The sequence below is a fragment of the Callorhinchus milii genome, unplaced genomic scaffold, assembly GCF_018977255.1.
Source record: "Callorhinchus milii isolate IMCB2004 unplaced genomic scaffold, IMCB_Cmil_1.0 Scaffold4, whole genome shotgun sequence".
Classification (NCBI taxonomy): Eukaryota; Metazoa; Chordata; class Chondrichthyes; order Chimaeriformes; family Callorhinchidae; genus Callorhinchus; species Callorhinchus milii.
Window position 1 is genome coordinate 56,736,642 of NW_024704745.1, and position 21,801 is coordinate 56,758,442.

The window sequence follows — 21,801 nt, forward strand, 5'->3', positions numbered from 1 at the left end:
GTCAGGACCCGAGCAGGGGGGAAATGGTCAGGGTGAGGGGAGGGAAGGGAGGGAGCGAGGAGGGGGTAGAGAGTCGAGAAGGGAGCTGAAGGCATGGTCAAACAGAAAGGTCTTGAGACCGGCCTTGAAGGAGGAAAGGGAGGAGACAGCGAAGGCACTGGGGGATGGAGTTCCAGAGCCTCGGGGCTGAGAGGCTGAAGGCCCGACCACCGATGGTAGGGCGGTTGGGGCGGGGGATGTGGAGCAGCCCGGAGCCAGAGGAATGGAGGGTACGGGCAGGTATGTAGGGGGATAGTAGGTCAGAGAGGTAGGAGGGAGCAAGGCCGTGAATGGCCTTGAAGGTGAGGATGAGGATCTTGAATTTGATCCTCTGGGGGATGGGGAGCCAGTGGAGGCGAGCGAGGGTGGGAGTGATGTGATCGCGAAGCCTGGTGCGGGACAGTACACGAGCTGCAGAGTTCTGAATGACCTGCAGCTTGTGGAGGGAGGTGCCGGGAAGGCCGGCGAGGAGAGAGTTCCCGTAGTCCAGCCTTGAGGTGATAAAGGCGTGGACCAGAGTTTCAGCAGTGTGAGGGGTGAGGTAGTGGCGTAGTCTGGCGATATTCCGGAGGTGATGAAAGGCGGTGCCACTTGTGGCGCGGTTATGAGGGAGAAAGGACAGCTCAGGGTCGAACAGAACACCGAGTTCCTGACCGGCTTTGAGAGGTGGAGAGTGCAGCCTTGGATGCTGATGCTGTCAGCGCCTGAGAACAACTGGTAAGCATAGCTCAGCTGTTAAGCAGTCAGGGCATGTGAAATATGTTGATTCTAAAGGTGAACCGAGCAATGTCCAGAACCTGCTGGTGCAAAGTTTAAATACCAGTCAATTACATTCTGTGATTCTATCCATTATCAGAAAACAAGTGACCTTGTTCTTTAAATACCAGATCTGGAAGATCAGAGGCATAATTTCCTGACAATGAACGGTGTTGTACATGAGCCAAATCCAGGAGGATTATTTGTACTTCTGGATTGAACATACCACATGAATGCTGATGAGATTACGTCCTGTTCACCCAAGTCAATCTTCAGAAATGTCTGCCCTGCAGGACAGTGGCAGTATGCAAGCTACTAAATTATGTATCCTTATCCCACAGGTGATTTTTAACCTCACAAATGTGAGAGAAAATTTGTTTGAAGCGTTGTGCCTACAAAGTAAATTACTGCTAATGAGAGGCCAGGGAACAAAAATTAGAAAAACAGTGTTGAAGGTGGTATTTTATACTTGCATTCTCAGTACCTGGCTCAGAAAATGCATTACAGATATTGGATATATGCAATAACTTGCCCTGTTCTGATAACTTGATGTTTAACTCCTGCAGCAGGAGTCTACATTCAGTGCAAATATGATAGAATTGGATATTCTCAATTTTATGCTGCATTTGCAGAATAATAATAATCCTTGCATTTGATATAGCGTCTTGGAAATATCTCAAAGTACTTCACAGAATATACTGTAAAGTGAATTGATTGTATATTTTATGGGCAATATGAATGACCAGACATTTCCAGTCCTAGAGATGACTGACTAATTTACGAAACAAGTTCTACGTTTTTCCCAATTTCTCAATTGGGCCATATGAATGTTCTTTACAGAGGATAACAGCTTCGGGTGTAAGACAGCAATATTCATTGTCTGAAATACACAAACCTCCGATTGAACATACAGCACTGACAGCACTGACCACAGAGCTGTAAGAGTCCTTATTGGTGGGAAGAGGTGGGAGAATTCTTTGCAACAAAAGTCTTTATTATAATTGGTGGTAGTAGTAGTAGTAGTAGTAGTAATAGTATGGATTTTTATAATTTTTCCATTTTATTTTTCGTGAATTTTGTGTTATTTAATTTTATCAATTACCACGTTGTTTTATTTGTTTGTATTACATTTACATTAATACTTCCTCTCCCCGTTGATGCTTCCCCGTCTCCAGCCACAGCTCCCGCCACACAACGAGCGCTCCTGGAGCCACTCTCGCCTCCGACCACACCTCCCGCCCAGCACAACTGCCGTAACACCGCTCCCATTAGCTCACTCACCCCCATTCCACAGGGCAAGGGCTGTCATATTGCGGCCTCTGGTTGGTCACAGTGCTGGGCAACAACACTGCCTCCAATTGATCTGTCCCCCACCCTGTGTGCTCATGATGGAAGACCAGTGAGACAGAGGGAGGGAGGGAGGGAGGTGGGACGAGATGGATTTGACCTGAGTAAGCCAACGGCAGGCAAAGGCGTTACAGCTGTTGTTGGGCAATGGCACAAGCGGCTTCAAAAACGTTCAGCAGACAGCACAAGCACCGGTGGTTGCTCCTTGAGTTTTTTCATTTAATGTTGTTTTACATAAAGTTTTTCTTTTTATTTTGTGTTATTTCGTATTTATGAAAAGCACGGGGCTCTAGATATGGGATTTGGAGGGAATTAGAAAATACTGTTCCAATACAAAAAAAACATTATTTGTTACACAGATCAGCAAATTAAAATGTCAATTCAATTACAAGCACAGTTCTGCTCACTATTATAAGAAGGTCATGCTAAATTGTACTAAATAAATTCTTGAATGCCACTTGTGTCCTGATAAGGTAGTACAAGTACACTGACCTTCCTCGAAAGGAGTCCAATGGCACTATATTTAAAGTTTAGGCTGGAGGCTTACCAATACTACCTGCATGTCCTTGCCACTTACATGTTATATTTGAAACTTTAACGCTGACTCCTGCTCCTCAGCTCATGCTTACATGAAAGAATTGTCTTTTCTCAAAGCAATCATTTTCAAAGAATGCAACTGACTAGTGCAATGAATGTCAAGCACACATGACAATCAAACCATCAAACTTAGCTTTGATCAAATCTTGGAAACTGTTTTGTAACAGCACAGAGACAGCGCTTGTCAAGTCACAAAGGACGTCCTCTCTATCTGTTACCAGGGCTCCCTTTGCTTCCTTGTTCTCCTGGATCTCTCTGCCGTGTTTGACACAGCGACCACGCCATCCTCCTCCACCACCTTTCCTCCCTTATCCGCCTTAGTGGAACCGCGCTCACAAGGTTCGAGTCCTACTTAACCAACCTCCTCCATTTCATCTCGGCAAATGGTTTCTCTTCCCGCCCCCGCCCGGTCACCTGCGAGGTACACCAGGGCTCCATCCTTCCCCTCTTCTTTCCCTTATGTATATGCTCTGAGCGATATCATCCGCAGATACGGGGTAAACTTTTAGGTGGATGACACACAAATCTACTTTGCTTCGTCCAGAACCAACTCCAGGTCCGCCGATGTTCTATCAGCTTGTCTGGTAGACATCAGGACCTGGATGAGTGTAAACTTCCTGCAGGTGAATGTGGACAAGACGGAAGCCATACTTCTTGGCTCCAGTCAACGTCTTCGCTCCTGAGAATCTATACTCCCCAACCTCCCGGGGATCTTCCTCAGACTCACCAAACGAATGTGCAATCTTGGCGTCCGGTTCAACCCCCAGCTGTTCTTCCTCCCCCACATCCACGACCTGACCAGGACGGCCTTCTTCCACCTCCGCCACATTGCCCGCCTCCGACCGTACCTTACCCCAAATGCAGCCAAAACCCTTGTGCATGCGTTTGTATGCATACCTCCCACTTGGATTACTCTAACACACTCCTCGGCGGTCTCGCCAGCTCCACTATTCAAAAGATCCAGCTCATTCAGAACTCTGTCAACCGCATACTTACCCAGACCAAACTCCGTACCCACATCTCACCAGTTCTGGCCAGGCTCCACTGGCTCCCCATCACCGAACCGATCGACTTCAAGATCCTCACACTTGTGTTGAAATCCCTTCACTCTCTAGCACCTCCCTACCTCTCCAATCTCCTAACTCCCCACGTCTCAATGATGTAATAAGCTGCTGTATTAAATGCAGGGATTATTATTATCTCCAAAACTTCAGACAATGTTACGATGCAAGTGTGTGTGTGTGGGGGGGTGGGGGGGTGGGGTGGTTGTAGTTGGGGAGAAACTAAAAATTGAGGAGATAAATAATAATAATAATAATAATCCTTGCATTTGATATAGCGCTTTTCACGTCGGGAGGACGTCCCAAAGCGCTTCACAGAACACACTGTAAAGTGAATTGACTGTATATTTGTGGGCGAACGCGGCAGCCAATTGCGCACAGCAATGTCCCACAAACAGTCGTAGATGTTTCGTATCCATGCTGGACAAAAACTACACAATTTAAAAATGGAAGTACATCAACCTTTCTGGTCAATTAATTTCCCCTAAAAGAAACAGATTACACTAAACTTTCTAATTTCAAGCAGACTTTTGTAAAAGGCATCAAAGGGAAAATCTGTGAAACCTAACTTCTTTGAAATCCTCCAGCTTGCAATATCAATCTCAAATGGACGACAGCCCGCAGAACCTGAATCCACAAATGTAGTACATTGTAGTCATCAAATCCATACAGAAAGCACTCCAGAACATCTGGGACAGAGGTCCCCGTAGCAACAAGCAACTTATTCTGTGGCCTGAGAACCAGAGACCCACTTTCCCATTCTGTATTTCCAGATGACAGGAACATGATAAACGGCCAAGGCATAGTAACATCAATGAGCTTCCATGACAAAGACGCTTTGTGATTGACAGAGGGAGCTGATGGGATGGCACCCCCTTGCCTTCCTCAAGGGATGGCTCTGAACAGAGATTCTGAAATGTTAGACATTAAAAGCTTCTCCTCTTACCATCTGCTCACCTAGCAGGTAAACACCTTCCTGGTCTGTTGGATAATAGTCACAGAACTGAAACCAAACACCCAGCCAGAACAGATAAAGGCAAGCAGAAACTTTCAGTTCTGTTGTGCAGCTGTAATTTATGCAGTGCTTGTCCAAAGGCTAAACACTTCCCTCTCAATCTGTCTCAACAATCGGCTCTTACTGCATGAAAAGTGATCATCTGCTGACCAGCAGATCTGGATCATTGCTACAAGCAGAGGGGCACCTTTCAATTAGCACCAGGTGCCTTTCAATGTTTTCTCATCCACCATATGCCTGCAAAATAATGCTGTGTGAGAAATTTAAATCAAAAAGCATCATCTGGCTCTCACTGCGCTATGAAAATAAAACCTCCACTATTTAAAATGATACATCTATTTAATTAAATTCAGAAACGTAATACTCCCCGACATTCACGGCACCACAAAAGGTGCACGGAGTGCTCCTTGCAAAGCTGTACATCAAGAATCTCCCAGTGAATCTGGGAGTTCAGACCAATGGTATGCAACACAGCAGGCAGGCCTGAAAATTTTAACCAAAGTGATGCACTCAATTGAAAAAAGTACAAGTGCTGACTGGACAGTGGGAGCGAAGCGTATGAGGTAGCATCTTCCTGTAGACATTTCTGGACTTCCTGCAGACAGTGTAGTTTAGGTTGCTAACACATGCAAACTGGGACAGTTTATTGTAAAAGCTGACTTTTCCCATAATTTTAAATTGTGAACATCAACAGAGTTCTCAATATCATGCCTCGCTGAAATTACTAATTTATTAAATCTACTTATTCTATTCTGACTGCTGAAAACCATGAAGCACAATGCCTATTGAAGGCTTTTTAGTCAGCTGGGTGTCTGAAACATGCGGAAACCTATCACCATGCTTAAGAGTATCCAAATCAAACTGAAAGTTCCTTACATCTCACGTACACATGGATATTCCAGAGTGCGCATTCTCTCTCTCTGGAAGGACACATCCTGCCTTCCTAATTCCGGAAAGTATTAGGCGCAGGTTGCCAACAGCCAAGGTTTAGGGACCCCAGAGTGTGTGTTGGGGTACTGCTGGGGTCAAACCACCTAAAATCACATTGCTTGCATTGAAAGCACTGTCTGACAAGCTGGTGTTTGACCAGCTAGAGACCACCCTAACAGTTAGGGCTTTGGCTTGCACGGTTAATAATAATTAATTAGTTAGTTAATTAGTTAATTAATTAATTATTAATAATAATAATCCTTTGTCTCTTTGCGCTTTGAGACGTCTCAAAGCGCTTCACAGAATATACAGTTCAAGATCCGGGTCCTCACCTTCAAAGCCCTCCATGGCATTGCTCCCCCCACCTCTGTGAACTTCTAAACCCCTACCATCCTACCTTCTCCCTCTGCTCAGCAGACTCCAGCCTGCTTCAGGTCCCCTGCCTCACCTGCCCAACCATTGGTGGGCGGGCTTTCAGCCACTCTGTCCCCACCCTCTGGAACTCCATCCCGCAGTCCCTCCACCTCTCTCCCTCCCTTGCCTCCTTCAAGACCCAACTCAAGACCCTTCTCTCCCACCGTGCCTTCGGTCACCCTCCTCCCCCTCCTGCCCTCCACCCTCCCGACTCCCAGCTTGGGTCTGACACATTAATTATCCAGCCCCTTGGAACGTCCTCCCAACGTGAAAGGCTCTATACAAATGTAATTTTGTTGTTGTTGTAAAGTGAATTGACTATGTTTTGTGAGCAAAACGCAGCAGGCAACTGTGTACAGCAGTGTCCCACAAACCATTGTGGATTGAGTGACTAATTTATTTATTTTTAAGAATGGGGGCTGAATGGGAAGAATCCCTGCCCCCAGTGCCTGGTTTGCCTTTCCAAGAGCTTCCGTTGAGCCAGGCTGGCTGGACTGTCATCAGCATTGCCCTGGAGTACTGTGGACCTAGGAACTATCTGGCTCAGGAATTGGACTACCTAGACCACCACACAGGGTGGGCTCAATTCTTACATTGCCAAACATGTCACCTTGCAGCTCCAAGATTACCTCCATCCCACCAAGGAGGATAGTCACCTGTTGGTCAATTAATATCTTACAAGCGCAGGTTTGAGCCCTCACCAGGTGGATGTCAGGTACCAGGAACTCCCTGCGAGCTTCCTGGTGGGCCACAGTTCAGTATGAAATGTGTGAGGGTATTGCCACTGTCTTCCTGTCGGCCACACATCCCTTCCCATTGAGTGATGATTCCACCAGTTGTGGATGTGGAGTATAAGCAGTAGCCGTTTGACTCTGGAAACCAATCAAGGTAGATTCCAGGCCCTGGATGTACAAACGTGTGTTCACGAACTAGGACTCCAGGTAACACCTTCCAGCAGCTATCAAAACAAGCCTCAGTGTTGCCTCATCAGCTATTTGGCGGGCATCTGCCTTCAGCCTGGTTAGAGGACCTTTACAGGACAGCTTGTGACTTGTTAGCCATCTTGATGTTCTCGAGGTCCAAGTCCAATGCCAGGTATCCGGGTTACTCAGCACCAGCTACTTAATCCGGGTCTTCATGTGAAGGGATTTGGCAAACAGGCGTGCCCACTGTGAAGCCGACTCCACTTCCAGGATGCTCAGTGACAAGTCAGTGTAGGCCAGAGCCTACTCTCCCTGCCTTCACTTCCTATGATTGCCACAAATTCATCTCACTGCTTGTTCCTTTTGACTTGCCAAATGGTTCAGAGGCAGCCTCTCCGCTGCATCCCTAGGAGCTGAGAGTCATAAAGGAGGACTGTTTGCACACAGGTCTTGTGTGCCTCAAACTTGAATTGCATTGGGACCTTGCTGTCCTTGATGAGAGACGAGCACAACCAGAGTCCACTTCGCCCCTTCTCTGCACAGTCCTTGATTGGAGGGCTGCGCCATAGCCTCCTGTCCAATCCTGTGACATCTTCTTTGCATACTATGTAAGCTGTACTTTATCATGGATGAGTCAGTGAGTCAAGACTAGAAGGCATCATTTTAAATAATTACCAAAGAAGCAAAAGGAAAGATTAGGAGGATTGTTTTTATACACTAAGGGTTGTTAGGATGTGGAATGCCTTGTCAGGAGCGGTGATCGAGCCAGAGTCCATAATAGTTTTCAATAGGGAACTAGCTAGATTTCTAAAAAGGAGTTCTACAGTTTGCAGGGGCATGGGGATACAGCTGGTAAGTAGAAAATAAATGGATTGCTCTTTCAATCTGCCAACACAGACACAATGGGCAGAATGGTCTTCTTCCATGCTGTATGGTTCTATGGATTCTACATTACCTATATAAATAATCCGATCCAGCAAACATAATGTGGAAAATCTATAGATCTTGAATCCATCTCCACTGGTACCCTCTGCCCACTTGCCTCCCCAGGCAAAGTCTTCCTTTTTCTCAGCATCACAGAAACCATTGAGTTCTATGGATCATTTGATCATGTATTTCCAACAAGCTTGAATTCCAGCACCCACAATTTATTTACTCAGTTCTTTTGCTGGAAGATTGGCATTTCTAATCAATTGGGTGGGGTGGAGGGGGCAGTAAAGGAGGACAAGGAAAGGAGAGAGGAACTAATTTTACTGTCCAGTATCACTTGAAGCTTATTAATGTTGTATATGTGTCCTCCAGTATAAGTTAAATACACCATTACCAAATATCAAATGCAAGGACCATTTTTAATTATGTTTTCAGGCCAATGATATCTGTCAAGTGCTGCCTGATAAAAAGCATGAACAAAGTCTTACAACATCTGCCTATAAATTACACACACACTACGTTTACAGTATATTCTGTGATATCCTGCTGAAGTGAAAGGCACTATATCAAACATAAGGATTTTTAGTAATATTATCAAGTAATGTCCTTCCTTCATCACCTGTGTTTCCCAGCATATTAAAGCCTTCGCATCAAGTCTCCCACTCAGGTTTCTTCTCTAATGAAGATCTATTCTTCCAGTCTCACCTTGTAACTTAAAGCTAACACTGTGCTGTGCTTAGTTAACTGATCTCTCCAATGGCAGGTGTGAGGGCGGTGCAATTGGCCTGTTTGCCCTTGGGCTGGGAAGTGGAAACAAAACTCAGCAAATGTTCCCTTTTCTGAGGCACTGGATTCCTTATGGTCTTAGCACTGAACTTTGGAAAAACTCGATTAGTCTTAATTTGTAAGATGTTTGCCAGTTTTAATTTGAAAAACAGCTTTCAAATTAAGTCTAAATTTAAGAATTTTCTTAAATTCTGCATGATGTGAAACTTGAAGACAATAATAATAATCCTTGCATTTGATATAGCGCTTTTCACGTCAGGAGGACGTCCCAAAGCGCTTCACAGAACACACTGTAAAGTGAATTGGCTGTATATTTGTGGGCGAACGCAGCAGCCAATTGCGCACAGCAATGTCCCACAAACAGTCGTAGATTGAAAATGACCAATTTATTATTGTTTTTTTGGGGGGGTTTTGGAGGGATTATTATTAGGCGTGTGGAGTGAGGAAACTTGCCCAAGGTTTCGCCCTGCCTGGAGTTGAACTCAGGTCTCTCGCTTGCAAAGCGAGTGCTCTAACCATTGAGCTACAGGACTCCACGACTCCAATAGTCTTAACACTAGCACCATTACCAAATATCAAATGCAAGGACCATTTTTAATTATATTTTTTGGGCCAATAATAGCACGACCAAAGTCTTACAACATCAAGAATACACACTTGGGTGATGGCTAGGTCATTGTGCAAACATAACTCAGCACCTTCAGAAAAGGAAATAAATTACTTGGGGGAGAAAGTAAAATTTGTTTATTACAATTTTTATTTTTCTATTATTTTGATTGCTTGGTCCCTTTCTCACTTGATTCCCAATTTTTGGAAATACAATGATTGTGGCTCCATACGATTCAAAAACAGTCTAATACAGCAAAACGAAGAAGACAGACTGTTATACAGAGTAAGATTTAAACATTAAAGCCAAACAACACTTTATATTGCAGGTAATCATTTTATCCAAAATGCCATGTTGTGTAAGATTTTAACCTAGTTGGCTGCAGTACACCACAAAAATTAATTTCACAATCATGGAGAGTCAAGCGGGACTCAAGTGGGTCAATACTCAGCAGACTGCTCTATGGCATTCAACTAATAATATGAAAGCCTTGTGATCATTTCACCAGGCGGCATAAGAAGGCCAATTTATTAGAAACATTTTAAATTTCAAGTCATCTCGTAACTTTTTTTTAAAAAACCTTGAAGGCAAATGACATTTAGAAGAATGACGCAAATTCACACAAAAGGAAAGTTTGTTGCGTAATTGAAACTTATGATGCATTTCAGACATAATTTATTCAGCTTACATAATTGCAAGCAGCATGGTGACTATTTTACTGTGGTTACAGCAATCTATTGTATGTTGTTTGAACCCTGCACAAAGATCTCATAAAATAAATTCTGCTTCAGAAGAAATGAAAGTTAAATGTGTATCTCACATGAACACGTTAGCATTTTGTGGGGAATGCACTGCAGTTCATACTAAGGCTGGCACTCTCAGTGTCAGAAGATCTCAGTTTGAATTTCAGTCTCAAAAAGGTGCACCATATGCAGAGTGCCACAACTGAGTATTTTTTTCACCTCAGCCTGATTTTAAAACAATGTGGAACAGAAAAATAAATCTGGCTTTTTCTAACTAACCAGTATCCAACAGTATGCAAACACCATGACTTCAAGCACAGCTAATTTTGCTGCAGAAAGTTCAATATAAACCCGTACGAAGAATTCCAATTAGACAAGACTGTTACTCTTGCCCTCCAGCACGATGGGGAGCAAATCAGTATGAATGGCCTTCTGAGAACCTCTTTTAGGCAATGCTTTTGCATCTATTCCATTATGAAAGCTGTTGCAGCATACAAATTACAAAATAATCTTTTCAATGAGGATGTGCTTACAGAGTGCCCCCCCTGAGAAAACTGCAAATCAACTGCAAAAAACATTTAGAGCATGGAGCTTCTGACCTACATGCCTTTTGTATTCATAATTGGGACCATTTTTTAATGCTTTCTTTGCAAGTCTTTTCTACAAGCAAATCAGTGACCCAAGGAATTGACAGGGTCGCTGTTAGCTAGTTAATTGTATCTGATTTCTAATGCAGCTCAAAAATGACCTTCATCCACTTCTTAGTGGTGAATATTCCTAAGGCTATCAAAAATCTTAACCCTGCCACATACCAGACAATGTTGGCAACTACAGACTCCCGGAACAGTGAAATCAATTTACTGTAGTCACTCTAGGGTTACTCTAGACTACTCATTCAAAACAATTTAATTACAGCAATTCAGTCTGTTCTTAAAGTCATATATGTCATAAAACTGCACAAGAGTTGGTAGAAAATTTATAGACTTTTAATTGATGATGAACATTTTTTTAAAATAAAAGTTAAAGGGCACCTGCTAATTGTATTAAGTTTGAGACAAAACATGTAGAATTCAACTGTGTTTCTGGGGCTCAAGGAATAAGTACACCACAGTGCAGTCTACACTAGACTTTACAGTGTATCCCGAGAAGTGCTTTGAGATGTGATAAACCAAATGTAAGGATCATTTATCATTATTTATTTATTCACACCAGAAAGTCTGGCCAATTTCACTAATCTACATTTGTTCTTAGTACCTCAGGTTTGGGGTTCAGGTGTCTCATGATCCTGGTTGGAAGTACCTGTGTTTGAACGTCAGGTCGAGACAGAATTGCGCTCAGTTGTGATGTAACTCATTGTTGAAATGGTTGCTATCCAGGTACAAAAGGCCCATAAGCAAGGGAGAAAATGCCAGCTAGCCCCAGAGAAACATAACCTCTGAATAAGTCACTGGATTTCTGGCAGAGGGGAAATTTTTTTTGAGCGTTTTCTCTTTTTTGTTACAGGATGTTTACCATCAGTAACATGAAGCATGGAGTGTGTCTGGACATTGAAATCTCAGTCAATGAATCATGTAACACTCACAGCAACATCATTAAACAACTTACCTCAGCATTTCAGATATTTGAAGATGAAAAGGATTAATTTTTGTCCTTTAGCTCAATGTATCCGAACGACCAGTCCGAGAACCAGTGCCAGACCATGATAACCTCCTGGCCAGTCCATATCACAGATCTCTTTAGATTGGGTGACGTAACAGGCTCACTTACTAATGCTCTGACAAATTGTCAGAAGAAACTGAGAAAGATTCCTGGTTGAGAAACACTACACCAGCACTGCCAATTCTCTCCAATCCCTTGTCTACCATATTGCCAGGTTCCACTGGCTCCCAGTGGATCAACTTCAAGATCTTCCCCCTTCCTCACTGACAAATCTCTTCAACCTTTCACACCTCCCTACCTCCATGATCTTCTCCAAATTCATTCTTCTGCTTTCCCCTTTCTCTCAACAAACTTGAGACTGCTGCGGATTCCTCCATCCCTTCTGGCCAATCATTGGTGGTTGAGCCTACAGCCATTATTATACCTCCATCCTCTAGATCTTCCTGCCCTCTTTCTTTCCTTCATTTGCCTCCTGTCTTGTCTTCAAAAGCCACCTAAAAACCTCGCTCTTTGACTATGCCTACTGCTACCCCCTCCTCCATTCAGTGTCCAGCTCCGTCTCTATAAAGCACCCCAAAATGTTAAATATACAGTCAATTCACTTTACAGCATATTCTGTGAAGCTCTTTGAGATGTCTAGAAGATGTGAAAAGCGCTATATCAAATGCAAGGATTATTATTATTATTATAGATGAAATGTATTACATACATGCAAGTGGTTGTTATTGGTCTTAAAGCCTGAACTTCAAGGAACTGCAATAGTGTGCTATAATGTCCTTATTCACAAAGTAACAGAATAATTTTAAACCTAAGAAAATACTATTTTATGAGTATCAGTATAAAGTGCTAAAGCAATGTTAGTGTTGAGGAACTTGTGCCCTGGCTCTATGAATAATTGAAAGTTAGTAATAAACTGACATCTTTTTGACTAACTCTGTGGATGCTCTTTGGCTACATATGAAGGTGGGACTTTTCTTTCGCAAAACATCAATGACAGATCGAAAAAATGTGAAAGTCTTGAATCTTGGAAAGCTGCCAAAATAACTAGTGAACAGTAAAAGGAAATCCTCTGTTTAATTGAGTATAAAACACCTGCAGATTTAATTTAGGGATAAAACTCCTTGTGAAAAAATGGCAGATTTACACCCTGCCATTTCCCCATAGTCTTTATGTCCTATCCAAATCTGCAATTTCTTTAGATTCAGAATCCAATAATTTTACATTTTTGTACAAATGGTAAACCCATTCATAGATAAACACACTTGAGGAAAAATAAAAAGGGATGGGGAAAGAGGATGGGAATCAAATTAGGGTAGATAGCACCAGCACGTTTATGTTGGTCAAATGTTTATGTTGGCTTTCCACTATCCTGTAAATGTTCTATGATTCTTTGTGCAATGCTTTCTAACTGTTTCTTCTGAGATCCAAACTGTCGCTTCCCTAGATCTACTCTAACCCTTTCCCAATAGTTCTCTTTAAATCCACCACTAGGTGGTGTCCGACAGCCAAAATTCATAAGAGGATCCATTAAATGTCATGTGTAAACCATGTGTAAGTACAGTTCTATTACGCACCATGTGCAAACACATGGATATATAGATTATATGTGCTTTTAAAAATAAATGGTAATTAATTTTGTCTCTAACAGCCAGTCCTTGCAATCGATAGTTAATTACAGTTTGAGCACCGGTAATTCCTTCTGCGCACATGTGTTTACACATGACACATAGTCCAGTTGTGTTGTACCAATGCACAATAAACTCCAATGTCTCCCTGTGGGGAGCTGTGCACAGAGCGAATTGCAGGGTGCTCAAATCAGGACCCTTCCACATCAAGGCTAAGAGCCAGAAGCCAGTAGAGTATATGTAAAATTGCAATCACCAACCCATGTTCTATCACTTAATGGCATAGTGTTTTAGACCTTTAACAAATTGCCACATAAAATAGACCTGTTGTCAGCAGGGTTTAAGATGTAAAGCTTTCGTGGAGCGATCTTCCTCCAAAATATTATCAATAACAATGGTTCATATTTGCATTCAGATTAGTGAACACTTGCTTTAATCAGAAAAGAAGCAGGATATGGTAGCTGCTAATACAACTCTGAGCAGTTCACTTTAAGCACCTTTCACATTCTTTTTTATCATGTGGTCATGATATAAATACTTGTGAGCACCAGTTTGAGCTTTTTCTCTTCTAAACCATTAATAACAACCCAGAATTTTATTTTGAGCAACATTTTAGTTTGAACACATGCATAATCATCCATTGCATACAAAAAGCAATTCCCTGCCTAGGTCTGCAAAGAATGTCAAATTAAAATTACCAATGTGCTACAGGTCCAGCCTAGCACAGCTGTCTTATAACACTGCAGCACATTCAGGACTCTCCGCTCCTTTCAATAGCCTTCTGTCTGTCAAGCCCCAAATGGGACAAAATAATCAGTGCAAACATCTCTCTATAATCTGCTATTAAGGAGCTTTATGAGGAAAAGCTCTATAACATGGCTTGTCACGACCAGTCGAGATTTCCCTACAGTTGGGTACTAATAGAAGGCAGACTGATTTGCAGCACTCTCATCAAATATCATAACTTTCAACCTTCCATAGACATGAATATGTACTGTCAGTAGTAGTTTTGAGGGGGAGGGAAAGGTAAGAGATTGCCTTCTCTTTTCAGATCACAATTGTTGGATCCACCTTTCCAGGCTTGGATTAATTTGCCTTTGAACAAAAATCTCAATTTAGTTTCTACAACCCATCAGCTCAAAATAGGTCATCCATTTTCATTTGAATGGTGGAAAACTTAGATCTATGTTTCTGAGGAAAAGCTTGACAGAAGCAGCACACTTTGATCTTTTTAAGAAAGGTGAGAAGCATGGAGTATGAAATCAAGCTCACTCTCAGTTCTTGATAGCCTCAGTCTGTTCACTTGTTAACAAAAGGGAATGTAATTAAAAGAAACCAAATAGCTCCATACAAATACGCCAGTTGTGAACGAAAGGCAACTGAATTGATTAAACTAACAGCAGCTGCAGATTTATGAAATGAATTTTTAGTCCTCAAAATAGAGAGTGCTGGGATCACTGAGAAGGGCTGACAACAATAAAACAGGTTTAATTACTTACTCCTACGGAGAACATAACTAATTGTTAATATCTTAATGTAATGTTAAACACAATATGAGCATCCAATTTCTGATGTAGGGTGCATTTGAAGTTGGAACAGATTACTTCAGTCCAATTATAAGGGCACTTCTACTGGGATGAACATGAAACAGTACAAAACTGCTTCAAAATTTAGTACTTGCCACCTTATCCATGTGACCATTCTTTCCTCATAGAAAGCTTCTATTTATTTGTCTGCGAAGGCTATCACACCCAAGCCAGATTCTAACCTTACCTAGAATCAGCACAAGTTCACTTCCAGTAGGATCATAGTCCAGTGATTAGGATTAAAATTGCTGGTTAATTTCCAGCTCTGCAACTGCACAGAGCACAGACTGAAACCATGATCAACATTTCATGCCATACAACATTTGCCCAAGCTTAGCCACAATAGTTTCCTAAAATGTATTTAACTGCTCGATGAAACATTGCATCAATGCCACGGCAATTTTGTTGCATGGCAGAAAGGATGTAATCTGAGATGTCATCTTTTTGATGCTTTCCAGATGGTCCCACTAAAATATAACTGTACTTCCTTGAATTACCGTTTACCTTCAAGATACTGTCACTACACATCTTAGTAAAAATCCTGTGAAGCGCTTTGAAATGTTTCGACAAAGTCACAATTTTAATAAAATGGGACTGAACAGGCAACATAAGACAAGTACATGTTCCAGAGAGCAAGCACAATTTAGAGAGAACTTAGGAGAGAAAGAGGAAAAAAAGCACCACACAAACAAATAGAGATAAGGAAACACACAAGCACTCTGAGATAGTTAGAGAGAGAGAGATGCACACCCACACACATACACACCCATCATCTACACTGTTTTCACAATGGGGCAACTTCAAATTAGTGTGGTTATTGATCTTTCTACTGTAGATTTTAAAAGGGAATTAGAAAATATTTGAAAAGAATAAAAAGAGTATGAAAAGTGGGCCTAATCGGATAGCTCTTTCAGAAAGCCGGCTAACTGGTCTGTGATTTCCACTCAGAGCTCACATATTTTTTGAACAACAGGACAATAGTGTTGCTCCTGTATATCTAGAGCAACTAGAAATATTAAGCAAAGATTCCTTTATATCTTCTTCTATTTCCTTGATGATCTGACAACTAAAAATCTAAACTATAAAGCAATTTAACTTCCAAAATGTGGGGACATTAATTTTCTGCATTACTGGCAGAAGGAACTTTGCTGGGTTAACTCCCTTCAGCTCAACTCCTATAGATTCACTCACAAGGAAACAGCTTTACTTGCTTCCTCTGCTTTTGCACTGCACTTCCTGGGGCATGGAAAACAATTCCCATCTGTTCCCAGCTCTGCCAAAGAGCAGAAAAGTGGAAACTACATTCAGACTTCAAATTACCATTAAGATCAAGAGATAGCAATTAACAGCTTACCCAGTCCACAGATATGTTTTTATAAGTAGTGGGTTGTTTTTAAAATCAAAATTGGGATGGTTATTATTTGATTTGTCATTGTAACCCTTGAGGAAAAGCAGCGAGGGTTGAAAACAGAATTTGTTTCCTTGGTTTGTAAAAATAGCGACTCCTACCGATTCAGAAATGTCCTGAAAAACATCATCAAACCAACTAATGGGAAATCTGTCCCAGAATTAGGTTCGGAATTCACTGCTGGATATTCTCTGCATTCCATAATTTCATTTAACAATGTAGTTGCTGTTATATTGTATTTTCAAATTATTTTGGAGGTGGGGCAAGGAAAAAATGCTTGCTTTTCTGGCTTCACCAAAAAGTTTTCCTTTTAAAATCTTCCAAAACTAAAAAGCATGTGTGTTGGGCACAAAATAACTGGAAACAGTAATGTTGGTGTTTTTTGTAATGTGGAATTGAAGTGACATTAAATGTTTCAACTAATGAATTGTGTGGAATCATCACTGTTCTCTCACAATCTACACAGTCAATCCACTCTATAGTATATCCCGTGAAGCGCTTTAAGACTTCCTCCAGTCATGAAAGACCCTATACCAAATGTAAGGATTATTATTAAGAGTTTCATTTTCCTGCTGAATAGTGTAATGGAATCTAAACCACTTCTGTGTAATACAATACTAAGCACTTCTATTGTGTTTTTCTACATTGAATGTAATTTTACTATTAATGGTCTTCAACCGTTTTCTGACCAGTTGGACTCTGACGAGTATAGGAAGCAATCTGCAAGAATTTTTCATAAATATTCTCATGTAATTTATGTTCAACTAAAGACAGCCACCACACTAAAGTGATTAACATCCTGTTCCATTGTTATATTGTTTGTAATGAAAAACTGATTTGAAATGTTATATTATCACTTTGATTTATTACTGGAGCCAGCAAATAAATTGATAAGAATTAAACATATGATAATTACCTAAAGAAATCAAATAGGGAAGTGTCGTGGCTATTTATTTGTTAAAAGACCCAATATGTGTTACAAAACTGAATCTGAATGTATCTCACTATTACAATACAATCAAATTGTGTTTAAAAGAGGTGTGCTAAAAATCTAATGCAAAAAACAAACAACAACTTGCATTTATACAGCGCCCTCCACACCGGTCAGCATCCCAGAGCACTTAACAATGGCGGAGCCTGATACTGAGCCGGGGGAGGGGGAAGGTGACCATAGGCACGGCTGAAGAGGAAGGTCTTCAGGCACAACCTGAAAATAGGGAAAGAGGGAGCAAGGTGAAGGGATTGAGGGAGGGTGTTGCATAGATTTGGGGTGTAGTGGCTGAAGGCATGGTCGCTGACGGTGGAGCAGAAGATTCGAGGGACAGGAAGGAGGCCGAAGCCAGTTGAGGACCTTGAAGTTGATCCGCTCTGTGACAGGGAATCAGTGGAGTTTGGCAAGGACTGGGGTAATCAGGGTGCGGAGTTTATTGCAGGTGAGACCGGCGAGGAGGACGTTTCAGTAGTCCAGCAGATGAAGGTGACAAAGGCATGGGGAAGGGTTTCGGCAGCTTGTGGAGTGAGTTATTGGAGGAGACGGGCAAAGTGGTGGAGGTGCAGGAAAGCAGTCCTGGTGAAGAACCGGATGTGGGGGAAGAAGGATAACTGGGGATCGCACCGGGTTCAGAGTTTTAAGAACAGATAGGGTATGCTGAGGAGGTCGGAACAGCAGGATTGAAGACGTCAATGGGAGCCAAAGAATATGGCTTTTAGTTGAAGGAAGAGGTGTGCTCGAAGTTGGTTGGCAATAACATGTTCAAAAGCTTTGGCAGGAAGGGCAGGCTTGAGATAGGCCGGTAGTGGCTGAGGTTGGAGGGGTCAAGGGTAGGTTTTTTAAGGAGGGGGGGTGATAACGGCTGTTTTGAGGGGGAGTGGGACTGTTCCTGAGGAGAGTGGCTGATTAATGGTGTCTGCCAACAGTGAGCACAGGAGGGGGAGCTGAGTGAACAACAGCTGGGTGGGGAGGGAGTCAAGGCAGCAGGTGGTGGGTTTCATCAGGGTGATGGAGAATGAGAGGGAGAAAGGCGAGATGGGGGCAAAGGAATGTAGGATGGGGGCCATGATTGGATCTGGGTGGGGGGGGGGTGAAGGAGGACGAAATGGGGGTAGTGGTAGGGCACACAGGGCAGGAGGATGAGGCTGCAGGGCAAATGTTTGCTATTTTTGAGGCAAGGAAGACCTTAAGGAAGAGTCACATCACCTCTTCACACTTGGCGTGAAATAACAAAGATACATACGTAGAAGCATTACTTTAATCTGAACTTTCTAAACTACAAGTACAATATTATTATTGATTGCGTTAATGAATTATGTTTCCAATACCTTTATTGAAGTTCCTCAACAGATTCTACAAAATCTAAATATTTTGGGGGTATCAGGCCCAATGCTTATTTTCACCTTTTCTTCCTCTTGAGTTATGTGAGTGGCCAAGCAGTCTTTTCTTTGGTCAAATCGCTTAGTTGACCACGAGCAAGTGTACAAAAGATAGAGGTGACCAATTTTCTTTGCTATGAGAAAGAATTTCAAGTCTGCTTGGTTCTCTTCTCAATTTTTTCTGAACTTTGTTTACAAAAATTATGTTGCTCTATTTAGGAGCACAGTTGAAAAGTGAATTCTTTTAAACTCTAGAAATTTCCAGCTACTTTTTTAAAATTGGTAAACTAATAGATGCTTAATTCTTCTTCTGTAAATGTGGTCGATTTTTGCTAGACTCCTGCAAGCTATCAGTGTGGGGATTAAATGCTGTATCAGAACTGTCATGCGACAAGCAAACTACAATAGAAACATAGAAATGTACAGGAACATTCTCCACATTTTGCAACTCGTCCATCACGATGTTCCCCTTTAAATCTTTACTCAATTAAGCTTTTTAAACCTTTATGAATTAAAACACTGACTTTACAGCCATATTTCTTTCACACCAATATTCCTTTTATCAACAGTTTTACTATTGATTTATAACTGCTTCAGAGAGTAAACGTGGAAGTTTTAATTTTTCTTGATATTTTTCTATTTTGTTGTTGAGGGGCAAAAGGTTTCTAAAAATGGCTAGAGAAGATCGAAAAGTTTATGCTGTGTAAAGGAACAGAACAACTGGTGTAAAAACAAATTCAAACAAGAATCCATTTCAGGTTTCCAGGAATTCTGTTAAAATTTAGAAAACTAAGTGGCATTCCACATTTTATTGAGCCACCTATTGCATTCTAAAATAATCCACCCAAACCTTATAGCTGCACCACACAGACATTTCCAACTTTGTTGCAAAGAAAGATCAGAATCAATCACGCTTTTCCCATGATGTGGATTACTACTTCTTTTAGTTGTCACTTTAATTACAGTCGTCCACTACACTGGCCAATATTTAGACCAGATGTATTGAGACCCATCAAATGTGGGCCCATACAATACAGAAGAAGGATTAAATGTCATGGTAACCTACATTCTGCTTTCCACTCATACATTTTCAAACAAAATCTCAGGATTTACTAAAGGTAAATTGAAAGGATTTGCATCTACTCCTCCAGTTAAAGAAACGGAGAATTCTGAAGTTTTTTTAAACAAAATTTTCCTTCTGACAACACAGAGGCCTCAGTTACTAATTTAATGGTTTCTTCCTAAATAGGCATTTAATTCCCTTCTCTAGGATACTAATCTGTACTATACTCATTATAGTTCAATACTATACACTTGGGACGATTCAAGTGTGTGTAACATATAAGCAGCAGTCATAATGTTATAATGATGTTCCTGATTAGTTTGATCAAACAAAGCAGAAATAATTAGCAATCCTCTAAAAATGTCAATGCTGCATCTTTCCATGCTGTCTTTTCTTTGAGAATAACCACTCTCAGTGCCCTTTGTGGTGCACTAGTGAACCACGACTTGTACTTCACTGTGTCTTGTCTTGTACGTACACCACAGCACTCCAAATGGTTTTGTTCAGAAGAAAAATGGGCTGTTGCGGGGTGCCATTCTATGCGGTTGGTTCAACCTAAATCTTTTGCAAACATATTCAAACTCACTTCTGTGACCTGGGTGGGGGTTTTCAAGGAGTGTCTAGGCTTAAAAGCTTTTGTCTCAGCTTCTCATTGGCTGCAGTGAAATTTGAGCAAACCTCCCTTTCGGTGGGACCTTTAGATCAATGAGCCAAAAAGGCTATAGAGGGCAGCAAAGACAGTAATTAAGGAGAAAGAGGCATGCAGAGGTTCTGCACCTACCTGAAGAAGAACATGTACAAGGATGCTGTGAAGCAAAACAACAGGACCTGCATAAAAGCAAACACATAGGAAAATTACTCGAGTCCATAAGTACTTTATCAATCTTCCCCTTCCACTCATAAAGCTATCAAATTAGCAACATTTTTTGGGGGGAAACAATTTCAGTTTCTCAGCACAGTAGGTCTGACCATTTGTTTTGGTCAGCCAGGTGTCTGACACATGTGGAAACTCATAAGCATGCCGATGGGTTTCCGCACAGTATTGTTGAGAAACTTTAAATTTGTCTCTCCCCATCGCCTTAAAATAGACAATAGTTAAACATTCCAGCAGGTTCTTCAAAACATTTTCTGTTATAAAAGTCGAGCATTACATATATGAAAAAGAGGTTGACAAGATTCGATTTTAAATGGCAAGAAATAAATTTCCACATAACACAGACGAGAGAAAGTCTAGCAGTGTTGTTAATCCACTTTTGAAAAACATCTCACAACGAACAAGCTCAATCTCATGTGACCGTTTGCTTCAGTTCTCTCATTTGATCGGATAAATAGTTTAGTTGATAATCTCACTCTCAGTGAAAGTATCCCAAACCTTAGAACTTCACTGTAACTAAACTGTGTACAAACTATAAAACCTAATACATAAAGCCAGTTAATGTGAGCTCCGTCCACAAGATACAGTTAGTTCACTTTACAGTATATTCTGTGAAGCGCTTTGTGAAATCTCGAAGACATGGTTAGGGGCTATATTAAATGCAAGGATTATTATTATTAAAACAACACATGGAAAAAAGGTACTTGAAATTAGATATGAGCACAGTAACTCCACGTGTTCCAATGTAGTTCCAATGAGAAATCCAGTTTGAAACTGAGTTTCAGCTGATATTTGGACTTGGTAGTCAAGTAATTATGTCTGAAGTCAAAAGAAAACGAACCGAGGTATTATGCCACTGAGTGGCTTTTGTGGCAGATTATCAGGCCGCTCTCTGTGCTAAAGTTCAGGGTGTCCAACTCAGAGGGCTATGAAGCGGGAAGGTTTTTTTAAAAAAAAATCTGATTAGACTTAATCCTTTGAGAATGCAAAGGCCATAATTACTCCACATCCAAAAACAACAAGGCTAGTCAATCTCAGTATAAATGGAGACATGTTCTAGGTTTGGAT

General features: G+C 41.4%; 1 protein-coding gene across 1 annotated transcript in view; it reads right to left on the reverse strand.

Annotated features, from left to right (window-relative positions):
- The window catches only part of tmem135 (transmembrane protein 135), a 257,534-nt gene that overhangs the window by 57,669 nt on the left and 178,064 nt on the right, over positions 1-21,801 (reverse strand). Inside the window, exon 6 of the mRNA XM_007902332.2 lies at positions 20,641-20,687. Coding sequence (XP_007900523.2) covers positions 20,641-20,687 — 47 coding nt within the window. The remainder of the gene's footprint in view (positions 1-20,640; positions 20,688-21,801) is intronic.